The following is a 12,876-nucleotide window of genomic DNA, read 5'->3' on the forward strand; positions in this document are numbered from 1 at the left end:
ATCTTCCAGTACGAACGTACTCTGAAGAGCTACGATAAAGATTTAAAGCTTTTCGCACTAAACAGAGAAGAAAGGTATGAATCATGCTGATACAAATAATAAACGATGAATGGCCTATTTCCTCAACCTGTTTTCATAGAGAATGATCTAATGGAAGCTACTCATTAAAACAAATGAAATACAATATTCCTCTGTCAAAGAGGCTCCTCCTTTATTTATTTATTAGATTCATTTATCTACCTAACTTAGGCATGTGAAAACCAAGTGCATTGATTTTCCCCAATGATACCAAGTCAAATATCGTTATAATATTTAGAGCAAACACCAGGAGAGAAAGGGAGAATCTATAAGAAACTGTCATGTGCAAGCAGAACAGACGTTTTCTGATAAGAGAACAAATGTGGACTCAACAGATAGAAGCCACACAGTCAGAGTTTGACTCAAATTCATAATTCCTCCAAATACGTGAAGGACCCTGACGGCAGAATGAGTAACTTGCACAGCAAAGCAGCAAGCTCACAACCACTGGACGTGTAGGAGCAGATTAGGCAGCTACTGTCAGGAACTCAACACAGTATGTTGTGTCCTCCCCAAGTTCCCAGTGGGATGGTATTAGGCCATGAGAGTAGAGCCCTCAGGAATGGAATCAGTGCCCTTATAAGAAGAGGCCAGAGAGCTGGGTAGCTCCCTTCCCGCCACATGAAGACACAGCAAGAGAAACAGTCCCTGTGAACCAGTTAAAGAGCCCTCACTGGAACCTGACCATACAAGCATCTTGATCTGGGACTTCCAACCTCCAGGAAGGTGAGAAATAAATGTTTATTGTTTAAGCCATCCAGTAGGTATTCATTCAGTTCAGTTCAGTTCAGTCGCTCAGTTGTGTCCAACTCTGCGACCCCATGAATCACAGCACGCCAGGCCTCCCTGTCCATCACCAACTCCCGGAGTACACTCAAACTCATGTCCACAGAGTCGGTGATGCCATCCAGCCATCTCATTCTCTGTCATCCCCTTCTCCTCCTGCCCCCAACCTTTCCCAGCATCAGAGTTTTTTCCAGTGAGTCAACTCGTCGCATGAGGTGGCCAAAGTATTGCAGTTTCAGCTTTAGCATCAGTCCTTCCAATGAACACCCAGGATTGATCTCCTTTAGAATGGACTGGTTGGATCTCCTTGCAGTATAAGGGACTCTCAAGAGTCTTCTCCAACACCACAGTTCAAAAGCATCAATTCTTCGGCGATCAGCTTTCTTCACAGTCCAACTCTCACATCCATACATGACCACGGGAAAAACCATAGCCTTGACTAGATGGACCTTGGTCGGCAAAGTAATGTCTCTGCTTTACAGCAGACTAAAATGACTAAAACAGCATGAAAACTGCCAGCATTAAGTAGGCAGGCTAGTTGGTTCAGACTTCTAAAGTCCTAACTAACTTGGGGTCTAAAAAAATGATTTATATAATCTCGGGGGTGGGGGGTAAGTGTGGGATTAATAAAATAAAATTCTGAATTTGTACTAAAGTAATAGACCAAATATAGGATGAGGCTTCCCTGGTGGGTCAGACGGTAAAGAGTCTGCCTGCAATGCAGGAGACCTGGGTTAGGAAGATCTCCTGGAGAAGGGAATGGCAACCCACTCCAGTATTCTTGCCTGGAGAAGTCCACGGACAGAGGAGCCTGGCGGGCTACAGTCCATGAGGTTGCAAAGAGCTGGACACAACTGAGTAACTAACAGGATGGGGTAGGCCAGAGTATTAAAGGCTTGCTCAGGTGACCGCTTACCCCAATCTTAGATTCCATTAGCAGGGAGCCCTGAGTTCATCGTGGCATTGCCCGTTTTAAAAGGATATGTGTGTGCACACATGACAGTGTCTAGACAGCAGTGACGGGATGCTAAGATGTGAAAACTGTCACAGGAGGGGATCCAAGAGAAGACAAGGATGACGATGGAAGAAAAGAAAAAGGATGTATGTGAGTCTGCTCAGGCTGCTGTAACAAGACACCAGACTAGGGGGGCTAAGAACCAGGCTTCAGAACTTCCTGCTAGTTCTGGAGGCTGAAGTCCAAGACCAGGGTGGCATCAGGGTCAGTTTCTAGTGAAGCCTCTATTCCTGGCTTGCGGTTAATCACCTTCTCACTTTTGTCCTCATAAGGCCCCTGCAGACAGAGAGAAATCTCGGGTGCTCTTCGTCTTCTTTGAGAACACCAGTCTTACAGGATTAGGGCCCACCCTTACGATCTCATTCAACCTTGATCACCTCCCTGAAGGCTCTGTGTCCAGACACAGGGCTTCAACATATGAGTTTGGTGAGGGACCACATTCAGCCCAACCTCAAGTATATGAAAGACTAACTGAAAAGGATACTGATTTAGTCTCTGTTACTCTATAAGGAAAATTAGAAACAGGGGAGGACGACTAGAGTTGGACGAGACGAAGTCTACATTTCTTTCAACTCTAACAACTATGACAGCAATTATTATTTACAGGGTAAGTCACTGGCCACTTCTGATGGGCCAGACTCTGTGCTAAGGACCACCTCACTGAGTCTTTACACCCACTCTGAGGTGAGTGCTACTATTATGGCCATTTGTTGTTCTTTATAAATTAGGCTCCCTCTTGCCCTGGGTCCCAGTGCTGGCAAGGGGCAGAAGGAGCCCCGGATCCCAGGCAGTCCAATGCCAAAGTCACCACTCAGCTTTGAACATTAAACTGAAGAGCCTCCCCTAAATTAGCAAAAGGCAGTAAGTACAACTGAGGAAATAGCTCCAATGACGACCAGAAAATCACCCAGAAGGGAACTAAACACTAGCAACCACATCACCACCAATGCTTATCTTCCTTCCTAGAGACCAGTTGTCTCCTTACAGGGTCAGAATTCATCTCACCACACACCAAGGAGGCAGGTGGTATTAAGCCTTCCTCAAACTTGTACCGGGACTAAGAACATCCGGGGTCAGAATTCAAACCAAAGCCTAGGCTATTCCACATGCAAATCATTTACATCGACTATAATCCACTCCTACGGCGCACTCCCTTGACTCAGGCTCTGAGACCTGGGGGTTGGACCACAAGTCACAGGGAGGGCCAGGTACCATCCAAACCTGGCTTCAAGGCCAAGAGAGCCAAGGAGAGCAAGTCCTATGAACAAAGGCTTTCCTCCACCAGGTCCTGTGGCCCATTTGACAGATACTGACAGAGCCGCTGCTCTGCTTCCAGGGAACAAGCAGAGAGCAGAGTAAATGCCACTCACCGAGCCCCTCATTCTGATGGGGAAAGACTAAACAGACGCTCAGCAGGCCCGCGAGCCGTTACATCCAGCAGGTCCTGTCATCCTGACCACAGTTCAGCACTCCCCTGCTCTTCACTGGAGGAAGGGGTGGACCACAGTGCTAACTGCGGGGTCAAAGAGAAAGAGAAGTGTGCAGCCTTTCTCCTTAAAGGAAAGGCAAGGAGTTACCCCTGTACTGTTGCCATGGCGCTGGGGAAACAGGCATTCCACCACCAGAGCCTAGAGAGAAACACAGCAGCAGGCGGGGACAAAAGGTCTGCGGGTGGGCGGCAGGCGGGAAGGAAAGCTTTGCAAGGTCACAGGAGCTGGAACTGTGAGGACGGGGGGAGAGCGCAGAGCCACTAAGGAAAAGGTCTCAGCCTAATCCCTGCTCATTGTCTACACTCCTAGCAGACCAGACTTCTTAATGGAAGAGTCAGCAGAAAAGCAAAAATAAAAACACACCTACCTGCGGCTGATTCATGCTGATGTATGGCAGGGGCCAACACAAGGTTGTACAGCAATTATTCTCCAAAAAAAAAAAAAAAAACCACCAAATTTCCAAAGTATTCTATATCACATTAGAATATTTCTACTTAGATATTTTCTGAAAATTCTGTCTGTTTGGTCAAAACGCACCTTAGGTTTCAACCAGCTAACTTTCCACCGAAAGTAAGTATATCTTAGACAAGGTAGCCCCTGGAGTGGGAGAAACCTATGCGGTGAGATCAGGCAGAACACATCCTCTTTCTGCCACGTACAACTGGGGGAGCCTGGATAAGTTACTTGCTCTATCCAAGCCTGTTCTTTATGTGTAAGATTAAAACAGAAAGAAGGAACAGGCCTAAAGTCTGACTTTTAATTGTAAGTTTATAGATATTCATTCCCCAGCCTTAAACATTTCCAATATCTGTAATGTCTGCTCTAACACCATCAGAGATAGGAAGGGAAGGCAGCTTGCACCACTGGTAGATACAGAATTGAAAAAATCATACAAGGTCAAAATCTCCCTTAAGGCATGAAGAAGCAATACGCAAAAGAAGAAATAATAATAATGATCCTCATAATCATACAGAAAGTAATCGCACCTTTAACTCATAATCAAAGGAGTATATTTTGCCCAAGTTTTTTAAATCACACCAAGTACTGTCATCAGTTATAGGGACACAGCACTCTACATTCTGTCATCAGTGTACACACGAACTGCCCAGACAGAAACAGAACAATATGAATCAAAGCCTTAAAAATGTGGATTCCCTTTCACCCACCACTTACAATTCTAGGAAATTTTCTAAGAAACTACTAAGTGAATATTCTTGACAGAACTGTAATGGAAAACTGGAAGTCACAGGCCCATGATTCAGGTAAATCGCAGTATTTCCATATAATGGAAAATACACAGTCATTAAAAATACTTATGTTGGAAAAATATTTGCAGAGCATAGGAAAGCTGAAGGGCTGATACTCTTATTTTATGAAAAGTTCTTAAAAATCATTAAGCAAAAAAGCTATCCATGAAATCGGATCCTTATCTTACACCATACACAAAAACAAACCCAAAATGGATTGAAGTCTGGGCTGTACGAACTGAAACCATAAAAATCCTAGAAAAATAACAGACGGTAAGCTTCCTGACATCAGTCTTGGTGATGATTTTTTGGATTTGACAACAAAAGCACAAATAAACAACTGGGACTACATCAAATTAAAAATCTTCCACACAGGAAAGGAAACCATTCATGAAAAGGCAACCTATGGAATGGCAGAAACTATTTGCAAGTCATATATCTACTAAGACGTTAGTATCCAAAAGATATAAAGAACTCATACAACCCAACAGCAATAAAACAAACAATCCAATCTAAAACTGCAAAGGAACCAAGCAGAGATTTTTCTGTAAAAGACATAAAAATGGCAACAGGGGTGTACTAGTATTTAGAGAACTGCAAACCAAAACCAGTGAGATACCACCTAATGACTGTCAGAATGGCTACCGTGAAAAGGACAAGGAAAACAAGTGTTGGAGAGCTTGTGGAGATAAGGGAACCCTCATGCCACTGCTGGTGGGAACGTAAACTGGTGCAGTCAGTATGGAAAACAATATGGAAGCTCCTCAAAAGACTTAAAACAGAACTACCATATGCTCCAGCATTTCCACTTCTGCACACTTATCCAAAGAAAATGAAACACTAATTCAAAGATAAATGCATCCCTGTTAAGTGCAGCATTACTTACCACAGCCAAGATTTGGAAGCAACCTAAGTACCCATCCACAGATGAAGACGTGATACACGCACGCACACACACACACACACACACACCGGAATATTACACACACACATACACCGGAATATTACACACACACACACACACCGGAATATTACACACACACACACACACACCGGAATATTGCTCAGCCATAAATAATGAAAAATAAAGAAATCTTGCCATTTGCAACAACATGGATGGACCTAGAAGGCATTATGCTAAGTGAAATAAGCCAGAGAGAAAGACAAATATCATATGATTTCACTTAAAGGTGGAATCTAAAAAACAAAACAAATGAACAAACATAACAAAACAGAAACAGAGTCACAGGCACAGAGAACACACATCTGACTGCCAGATGGGAGGGAAGAGGCCGAGTAATGCAGACGAGGAGGTTAAGGGATATTCATTTCAGCTACAGAATTGTCAGGAAACATCTAACACGAGGCTTCCTGTGTGCTGTTTGGGATCTGTCAGGAATTCTCTGTTCCTTATTAATTCCTGAATATTCAGGAATTAAGAGGAGAGGCAAGAATCCAGGCATTTCCTTCCTTAGTTTTTCTATACGGTGGTAAGTACCCCTCTTCCTTTTTATGAACTATATGGTGAAAGTGGTTATTTATAACTCTCTCTCTTTAATATGGATCGCCTGTGTTTTGAAAGTCTGGAATTCAATCTTTATCTTTGCTGAGAATAACTACAGTATAAATACCTACACAATGTTGAATGAAACGCCTTTGCTCCCTCAGAGCTCTGGTCCCCGAGTCTTGTGTTCTCTCTTTCTCTCGCTCGCCCTCCCTCTCTCTTTCAGGCGAATTCCTGGAGCACAGAGACCCTCTGGGTTCACTTTCCTGCCCGGGCTTCTAAGACCCTCTTGAGAAGGCGCTCTGTGCCTTCACCCCATCGAGAGGGCACCTGAGGCCTTCGTGACCAGAAAAAGCCCCATGCAGGGGCTTTATTGGCTTTCTGCATAAACCAAGGAATATCGGCCTCTTTCTGTCTCCTTGAGTTTCTCATCGGTCGACTCCGGACCACCAGGTGCTGGTCCGTTAAAGGACCAACACAGAATAAATGAGGGGGATGAAATGTACAGGTGGGGAATATAGTAAATAATTGTGTAAAATCCTTGTATGGTGACAGATGGTAACTAGACCTATCACAGTGATCATTCTGTAATCTACAGAAATATCAAATCACTATGTTGTGTTGTTGTTGCTGTTGTTGTTTAGTCACTAAGTCATGTCTGACTCCTTGGAAACAATGGAAACAGTGACAGACTTTATTTTCTTGGTCTCCAAAATCACTCCAGATCGTGACTGCAGCCACAAAATTAAAAGATGCTTGCTCCTTGGAAGAAAAGCTATGACCAACCTAGACAGCATATTAAAAAGCAGAGATATTACTTTGCTGACAAAGGTCCATCTAGTCAAGGCTATGGTTTTTCCAGTGATCATGTATGGATGTGAGAGCTGGACTATAAAGAAAGCTGAGCATCGAAGAATTGATGCTTTTGAACTGTGGTGTTGGAGAAGACTCTTGATGGTCCCTTGGACTGCAAGGAGATCAAACCAGTCCATCCTAAAGGAGATCAGTCCTGAGTATTCATTGGAAGGACTGAGGCTGAAGCTTTAATACTTTGGCTTCCTGATGTGAAGAGCTGACTCACTGGAAAAGACTCTGATGCTGGGAAAGATTGAAGGCGGGAGGAGAAGGGGACGACAGAGGACGAGATGGTTGGGTGGCATCACCGACTCGATGGACATGAGTTTGAGCAAGCCCTGGGAGTTGGTGATAGACAGGGAAGCCTAGCGTGCTGCAGTCCATGGGGTCGCAGAGTCAGACATGACTGAGCGACTGAACTGAACTGCACCAGAGATGGACTTTAGAGCAAAAACAAGTGAACAGACATGTCTTCCTGAGGACCTGTAAGTCAGATACCACATTAACACCTGAGAACACAGCTGGTACCCAGTAGCTGGTACTGGTAACTGCCTTCAAAATTCTGTGATTCCACCACAGCTCACTAAGGTCGCTAAACAAGAAAACCAACCAGGGGAAAAGCATACAGCATCCTTGTTGCTGTTGAGTCACCAAGTCGTGTCCGACTCTTGGTGACCCCATGGACTGCAGCACGCCAGGCTTCCCTGTCCTTCACCACCTCCCGGAGTTTGCCCAAGTTCATGCCCAGTGAATTGGTGATGCCATCTAACTGTCTTATCCTCTGTAACCCCCTTCTCCTCCTGCCCTAGATCTTTCCCAGTATCCGGCTCTTTCCAGTGAGTTGGTTCTTCACATCAGGTGGCCAAAGTATTGGAGCTTCACCTTTAACATCAGTCCTTTCAGGGTTGATTTCCTTTGACTGGTTTGATCTCCTTGCTTTTCAAGGGACTCTCAATAGTCTTCTCCAGCACCACAGTTTGAAACCATCTTTGCTGCTGCTGCTGCTAAGTCACTTCAGTCGTGTCCGGCTCTGTGTGACCCCATAGACAGCAGCCGACCAGGCTCCGCCGTCCCTGGGATTCTCCAGGCAAGAACACTGAAGTGGGTTGCCATTTCCTTCTCCAATGCGTGAAAGTGAAAAGAGAAAGTGAAGTCGCTCAGTCGTGTCCGACCCTGAATGACCCCACAGACTGCAGCCTACCAGGCTCCTCCGTCCATGGGATTTTCTAGGCAAGAGTACTGGAGTGGCTTAAATGTTTCCAAAATGCCTACTGCAAAGAAGTATATGCATTTAGACCCTGGCTCTAATTTTTATTTTTTATACATTGTAAGTGAAAACAAAATTCTGTCTTTCTTTCTATTCATAATGAGAACCTCTATGTGAGGTCAACAGAGTTTTTTCTTCAGCAGCATTTTCTTCCTCAACAAGAGAAGTTCAGGCATTTGGACTAATAGAATCAAGAATGTCTTTCACTCCAAAAAAAAGAAACTATTGTTTGGACATGCTCTGTCCAATTTTTCTTCCAAGAAAAATATTTGTGTTATTTTACTACTAATATTTTTATGAGTTTTTTATGAGTAAAGCATTTCTTTGATATTAAATAAATCACACTTTTCAAAGTAAAAAAACAACTCTCTTCTACCTTATAAAATGCATTTATGAAGAAAGTAGGTCATTATGTCCTTAACTGTATAAAAAAATCTTTTTGTCTCCCATGAAAACAAATCTCCAAAGCACTGAAAGGTAGAATCGTATCCTTATGTAGACATCAGATTTAGCCTTGATTCAACTAATTAAACAAGAAATGTGTATTATTTATTCATATATGGTTTAGCAGATATTAGGGAAAAGTCAAAAGTATAACAGGCTCCCTGCCTGCAAAGAGTTTACAGTCTCACAGGAAAATCACTGTATACACAAAATGAAGTCGAGGTTAGGTATTTACACTTCTGCTTGCCGAACACTACGTGATTCACTAGGGCTGTGACTGAGACTCCACCTCTGCCGTAACGCTCTCCCACGCTCGTGGGGCTCCAGGACCGCGGGACCCAGGTGCATCTAGCCTGCCAGCTCTCGGGACAACCTGCACTGCACCGACGGGGGCAAGCCCAGCACCCGTCCAGGAAGGAGGCGGCGCTGGGACAAAGGGAGACGGAGAAGGCGGTGAGCATCGGCTCACGGTCAGCTCTGCTCACCTCCTGCACTGCGGTGCTTTCTGTCAAGTGAAACCAGGGCCGTGTTGGTTTGTTTGCTTGGTTTTTATTAGTCTGAAAATCTTCTTTTTTTTTTTTTTGGTGAATTTAGTCCATACACATTTAAAGTAATTACAAACACAATGGGTTTGTATCTATCAACCTATGTTGTGCTATCTGCCCATCTATTTTATTTTAATCTCCTCTTTGGCCTCCCTTTTAAGTGATTTATTATCCCACCTGATGCAAAGAGCCAACTCATTGGAAAAAGACCCTGATGCTGGGAAAGACTGAAGGCAGGAGAAGAAGGGGACGACAGGGGATGAGATGGCTGGACAGCATCACTCACTCTATGGACATGAACTTGAGCAAGCGTCAGGAGATGGTGAAGGGCAGGGAACCCTAGCTGCAGGCCATGGGGTTGCAACGAGTCCAACATGACTCAGCAACTGAACAACTACAGCAAATTATCCCATGTCCCCACAAGTTTGAAAGCTATACACTTGGCTTCTATGCTTTTATCATCAGAAATTACAATGAAGTATATAAAGTTCATCAATCCTTTCTTTCTTCCATCCGATCTCGGAACAGTTTCAACACTACTTACACGTTCTTCATCACTCCATTTCCAACTCAGACACTGGAATTCAGCCATGGTGGATTTGCCTGCAGTTCCCTGAAGACCTTACACAGCCTCTCTGGCCTTTGCACTCAGCTGCTCCCTTTACGGGGAACGCCCTCCTTCCCCCTGCCCCGCTTCTCCTCACACCTGCTCCAGTCTGGCCTCCTCCTGCTCACCTCCCAGGTCCCTTCTCTCAGTGACACAGAAGCTTCACTCTGCTCCACCCGCCCTCCCTCCTTTAACCTGTAACAACACCAGGGCCCAGCAGACCGGGGCCGCCGGGCTCACTGCGCACCACGTGACGGCTGCTCAGTAAATATTTGCTGGATGAACAAATAAGTGAACAAAAGTATCAAACATACAAAAATCAGGATGAAAGCAAAACAGGCCACAGATGAAAAACAGTCCATTCACTGCAGAACAAAAAGACGACCATGGTGATACAGGGGCAGGCTCTGGCGCCAGACAGAGAGAATTCAAATGCTGACTCTCTGCTCACTAGTAGGCGACCTTCCACAAAGACGTAACTTCCCTGTGACTTTGGAAAAGGAAGCTAACAATAAACAGCCTCATTAGTTTAGTATAAGGAATAAATAAAATAATACTTGAGAAGCACTTAAAACACTTTTTGTTAAGATTCTGTCTACATGTTTACAATAGAGGCTGAATGTCTAGTCGTTAAACAGCATAATTCAACTAAAACTGTTATTAGATTCTTATTGAAAACCTGCTGCTGCTGCTGCTAAGTCACTTCAGTCGTGTCCGACTCTGTGTGACCCCATAGACGGAAGCCCACCAGGCTCCCCCGTCCCTGGGATTCTAGTCATACATTAATTTACCATAATGCCTTGACACGATTAGGTACAGACCTACAGCCCATGAGGACAATATCACTGTATTTCAGTACTGGAAAACAATCAACATAGATCATTTAAAAAGTTAACATTAAGTACATGCATTAAAAATACAGAAAAAGGGAGTAATAATTTATATTTTAAAGTAGTCCATCAATATATGATCTAAAGGAACCATTTGAGCTTTAGAAGAAACACGTTTCAATTTTTTTTATTGAGATGACAATATGTTTGTGAATTCTGTGGTCTTACTGAATTTTATTATAATTCCTAAATCGTAGCTATAAAAAGTGTTGTGCTACGTGCTGTGCTCAGTGGCTCAGTCATGTCCGATTCTTTGAGACCCCAAGGACTATAGCCAGCCAGGCTCCTCTGTCCATGGGATTCTCCAGGAGAGAATACTGGAGTGGGTTGCCATTTCTTCCGGGAGATCTTCCCAATCCAGGGATCGAACCCAGGGCTCCCACATTGCAGGCAGGTTTTTTACCATCTGAGCCACCAAGGAAGCCCATAAAAAGTGTTAAGTGTTTTAAAATTTCTACATTATCCAAAAATATTATCCAAATAGTGAGATTATTCATTATTATCCCATAAGACAGATGACAAGTGAAAGTCGCTCAGTCGTGTCCAACTCTTTGCGTCCCCATGGACTATACAGCCCATGGCATTCCCCAGGCCAGAATACTAGAGTGGGTAGCCTTTCCCTTCTTCAGGGGATCTTCCCGACCCAGGCCTCCTGCATTGCAGGTGGATTCTTCACCAGCTGAGCCACAAGGGAAACCCAAGAACACTGGAATGGGGAGCCTATCCCTTCCCCAGCATATCTTCCCGACCCAGGAATTGAACCAGATGACAAATTAAAGAATTATTCTGGAGTTTTCTCTCTAAAATAATAAAATATTAGCATGATGCGTTTTAGTAGCATGCAAAGGTCTCAGAATCAATTCTGTTTCTCTGTTCTGTTCCTGAATTTGGATGACAATTCGCTCTATTACATCTTCTATTTTTCCTAATTAAATATTAATCACATATTTAATTAAATATTTCCTAATTAGTTTGATTTAATAAATATCTTGTGACTCTGAATTAATAATCACATTTTATCAAGCTTTGTTCTCGATAATCTACCTCATTTTATTACCCAAAGTTCTCTTTTAAAGACGAAGAAATTCCAGTTGTGTCTTAATCCCCTAACCCATGATATGCAGGGCAGATGCAGCAATAGGCCTTTAAGATATTCAACCAGTAATAATGCAATAAAGGCTAATTAACTGTGAAAAGTCACACAGAATCAGAGAGCTTCTATTTTAAAAAGAAAATTATTTTGATCCTTTCATATACATAGACTAATTGAAATTAGGTTAACAGTAGAGGTCCTTGGTCCTTTTATCTAATAGGTAGATAAAAGTTGTCGTAATTAAAAATTTAACTACAACATATACAAAGTCACCTGGAAATAGTTTTAGTTTCCCCTTGGGTATTTAGATTCTTCTCTCATTTTTGTCTTGCTTTGTTTCTGCGATCAGATACTGAGTGCCTATGGCAGCATGGTAGTCCTGTACGTACATGGGTTGCTCATTTAACCTTCAGAGCATTTCAGCAAGGTTGGTATTATTACCCCATTGTACATTATAAAATATACTCAGGGATGAAAGGGTTCAGAAAGGCCTGTCTGGCTCTTTACTTCACTATACAATTTTATCAAGCCCATCAGCTCTTATCTGAGGTAAAGAGAGTAGTCAAATCATCACAGAATAGTCAACGTTTTAAAAAGTCTCAAAAGCCATCTTTAAATATTCTGTTTATCTGATTAGTGTGTGTACATGTGCGTGCACACGCACACACACCCAGACACAATGCTCTTTTGAAGAGTTAGACGCTTCACTTACTGCTGAGTGCCTGCTTTAAAGGATGCCTTAACCCCAGTGGGCCTGATCCAGCCATCTCTGAGCTGGTACAGAGGAGGCTGTTCCTTGAAGGGAAGATAACGGGGCCAGCAGTGAGAAGAGGAGGGCCTGCACTGTCACCATCCTGTACTGGCTGCGGACACTTGAGGACACCAGCTAACCCTCCTGAAGCCACACGACGTGTCCACCACACGAGGGCCCCGGCAGGGATGGTAATGCTCACCCTGCTTACCTCAGAGCCGAAGGCGGAACTAAACATCACAGCATGTGTAAAAGTATCTGGGAGATTACACTTAGCACCATATTAAAATCTGGCAAGACATTT

The 12,876-nt window shown here is 43.6% G+C and overlaps 1 protein-coding gene across 8 annotated transcripts in view; it reads right to left on the reverse strand.

Annotated features, from left to right (window-relative positions):
* PSD3 (pleckstrin and Sec7 domain containing 3) overlaps positions 1-12,876 on the reverse strand; it is a 610,189-nt gene that overhangs the window by 393,179 nt on the left and 204,134 nt on the right. Inside the window, exon 1 of one of the 8 annotated variants that reach the window (XM_088832766.1) lies at positions 9,776-10,534. The exons of 6 other annotated variants lie outside the window; for them this stretch is intronic. Coding sequence is in view for 1 of the 2 variants with exons in the window: in XM_055416712.2 (XP_055272687.2) it covers positions 9,776-9,823 (48 nt within the window). In the remaining variant the exon portion in view is untranslated. Of the gene's footprint in view, positions 1-9,775; positions 10,535-12,876 lie in introns of those variants that run through there. One more of the 8 variants, XM_055416712.2, reaches the window with a different exon arrangement.

This window comes from Moschus berezovskii, chromosome 26 (assembly GCF_049115385.1).
Source record: "Moschus berezovskii isolate FMDL1 chromosome 26, NW_MosBer_1.0, whole genome shotgun sequence".
Taxonomy (NCBI): domain Eukaryota; kingdom Metazoa; phylum Chordata; class Mammalia; order Artiodactyla; family Moschidae; genus Moschus; species Moschus berezovskii.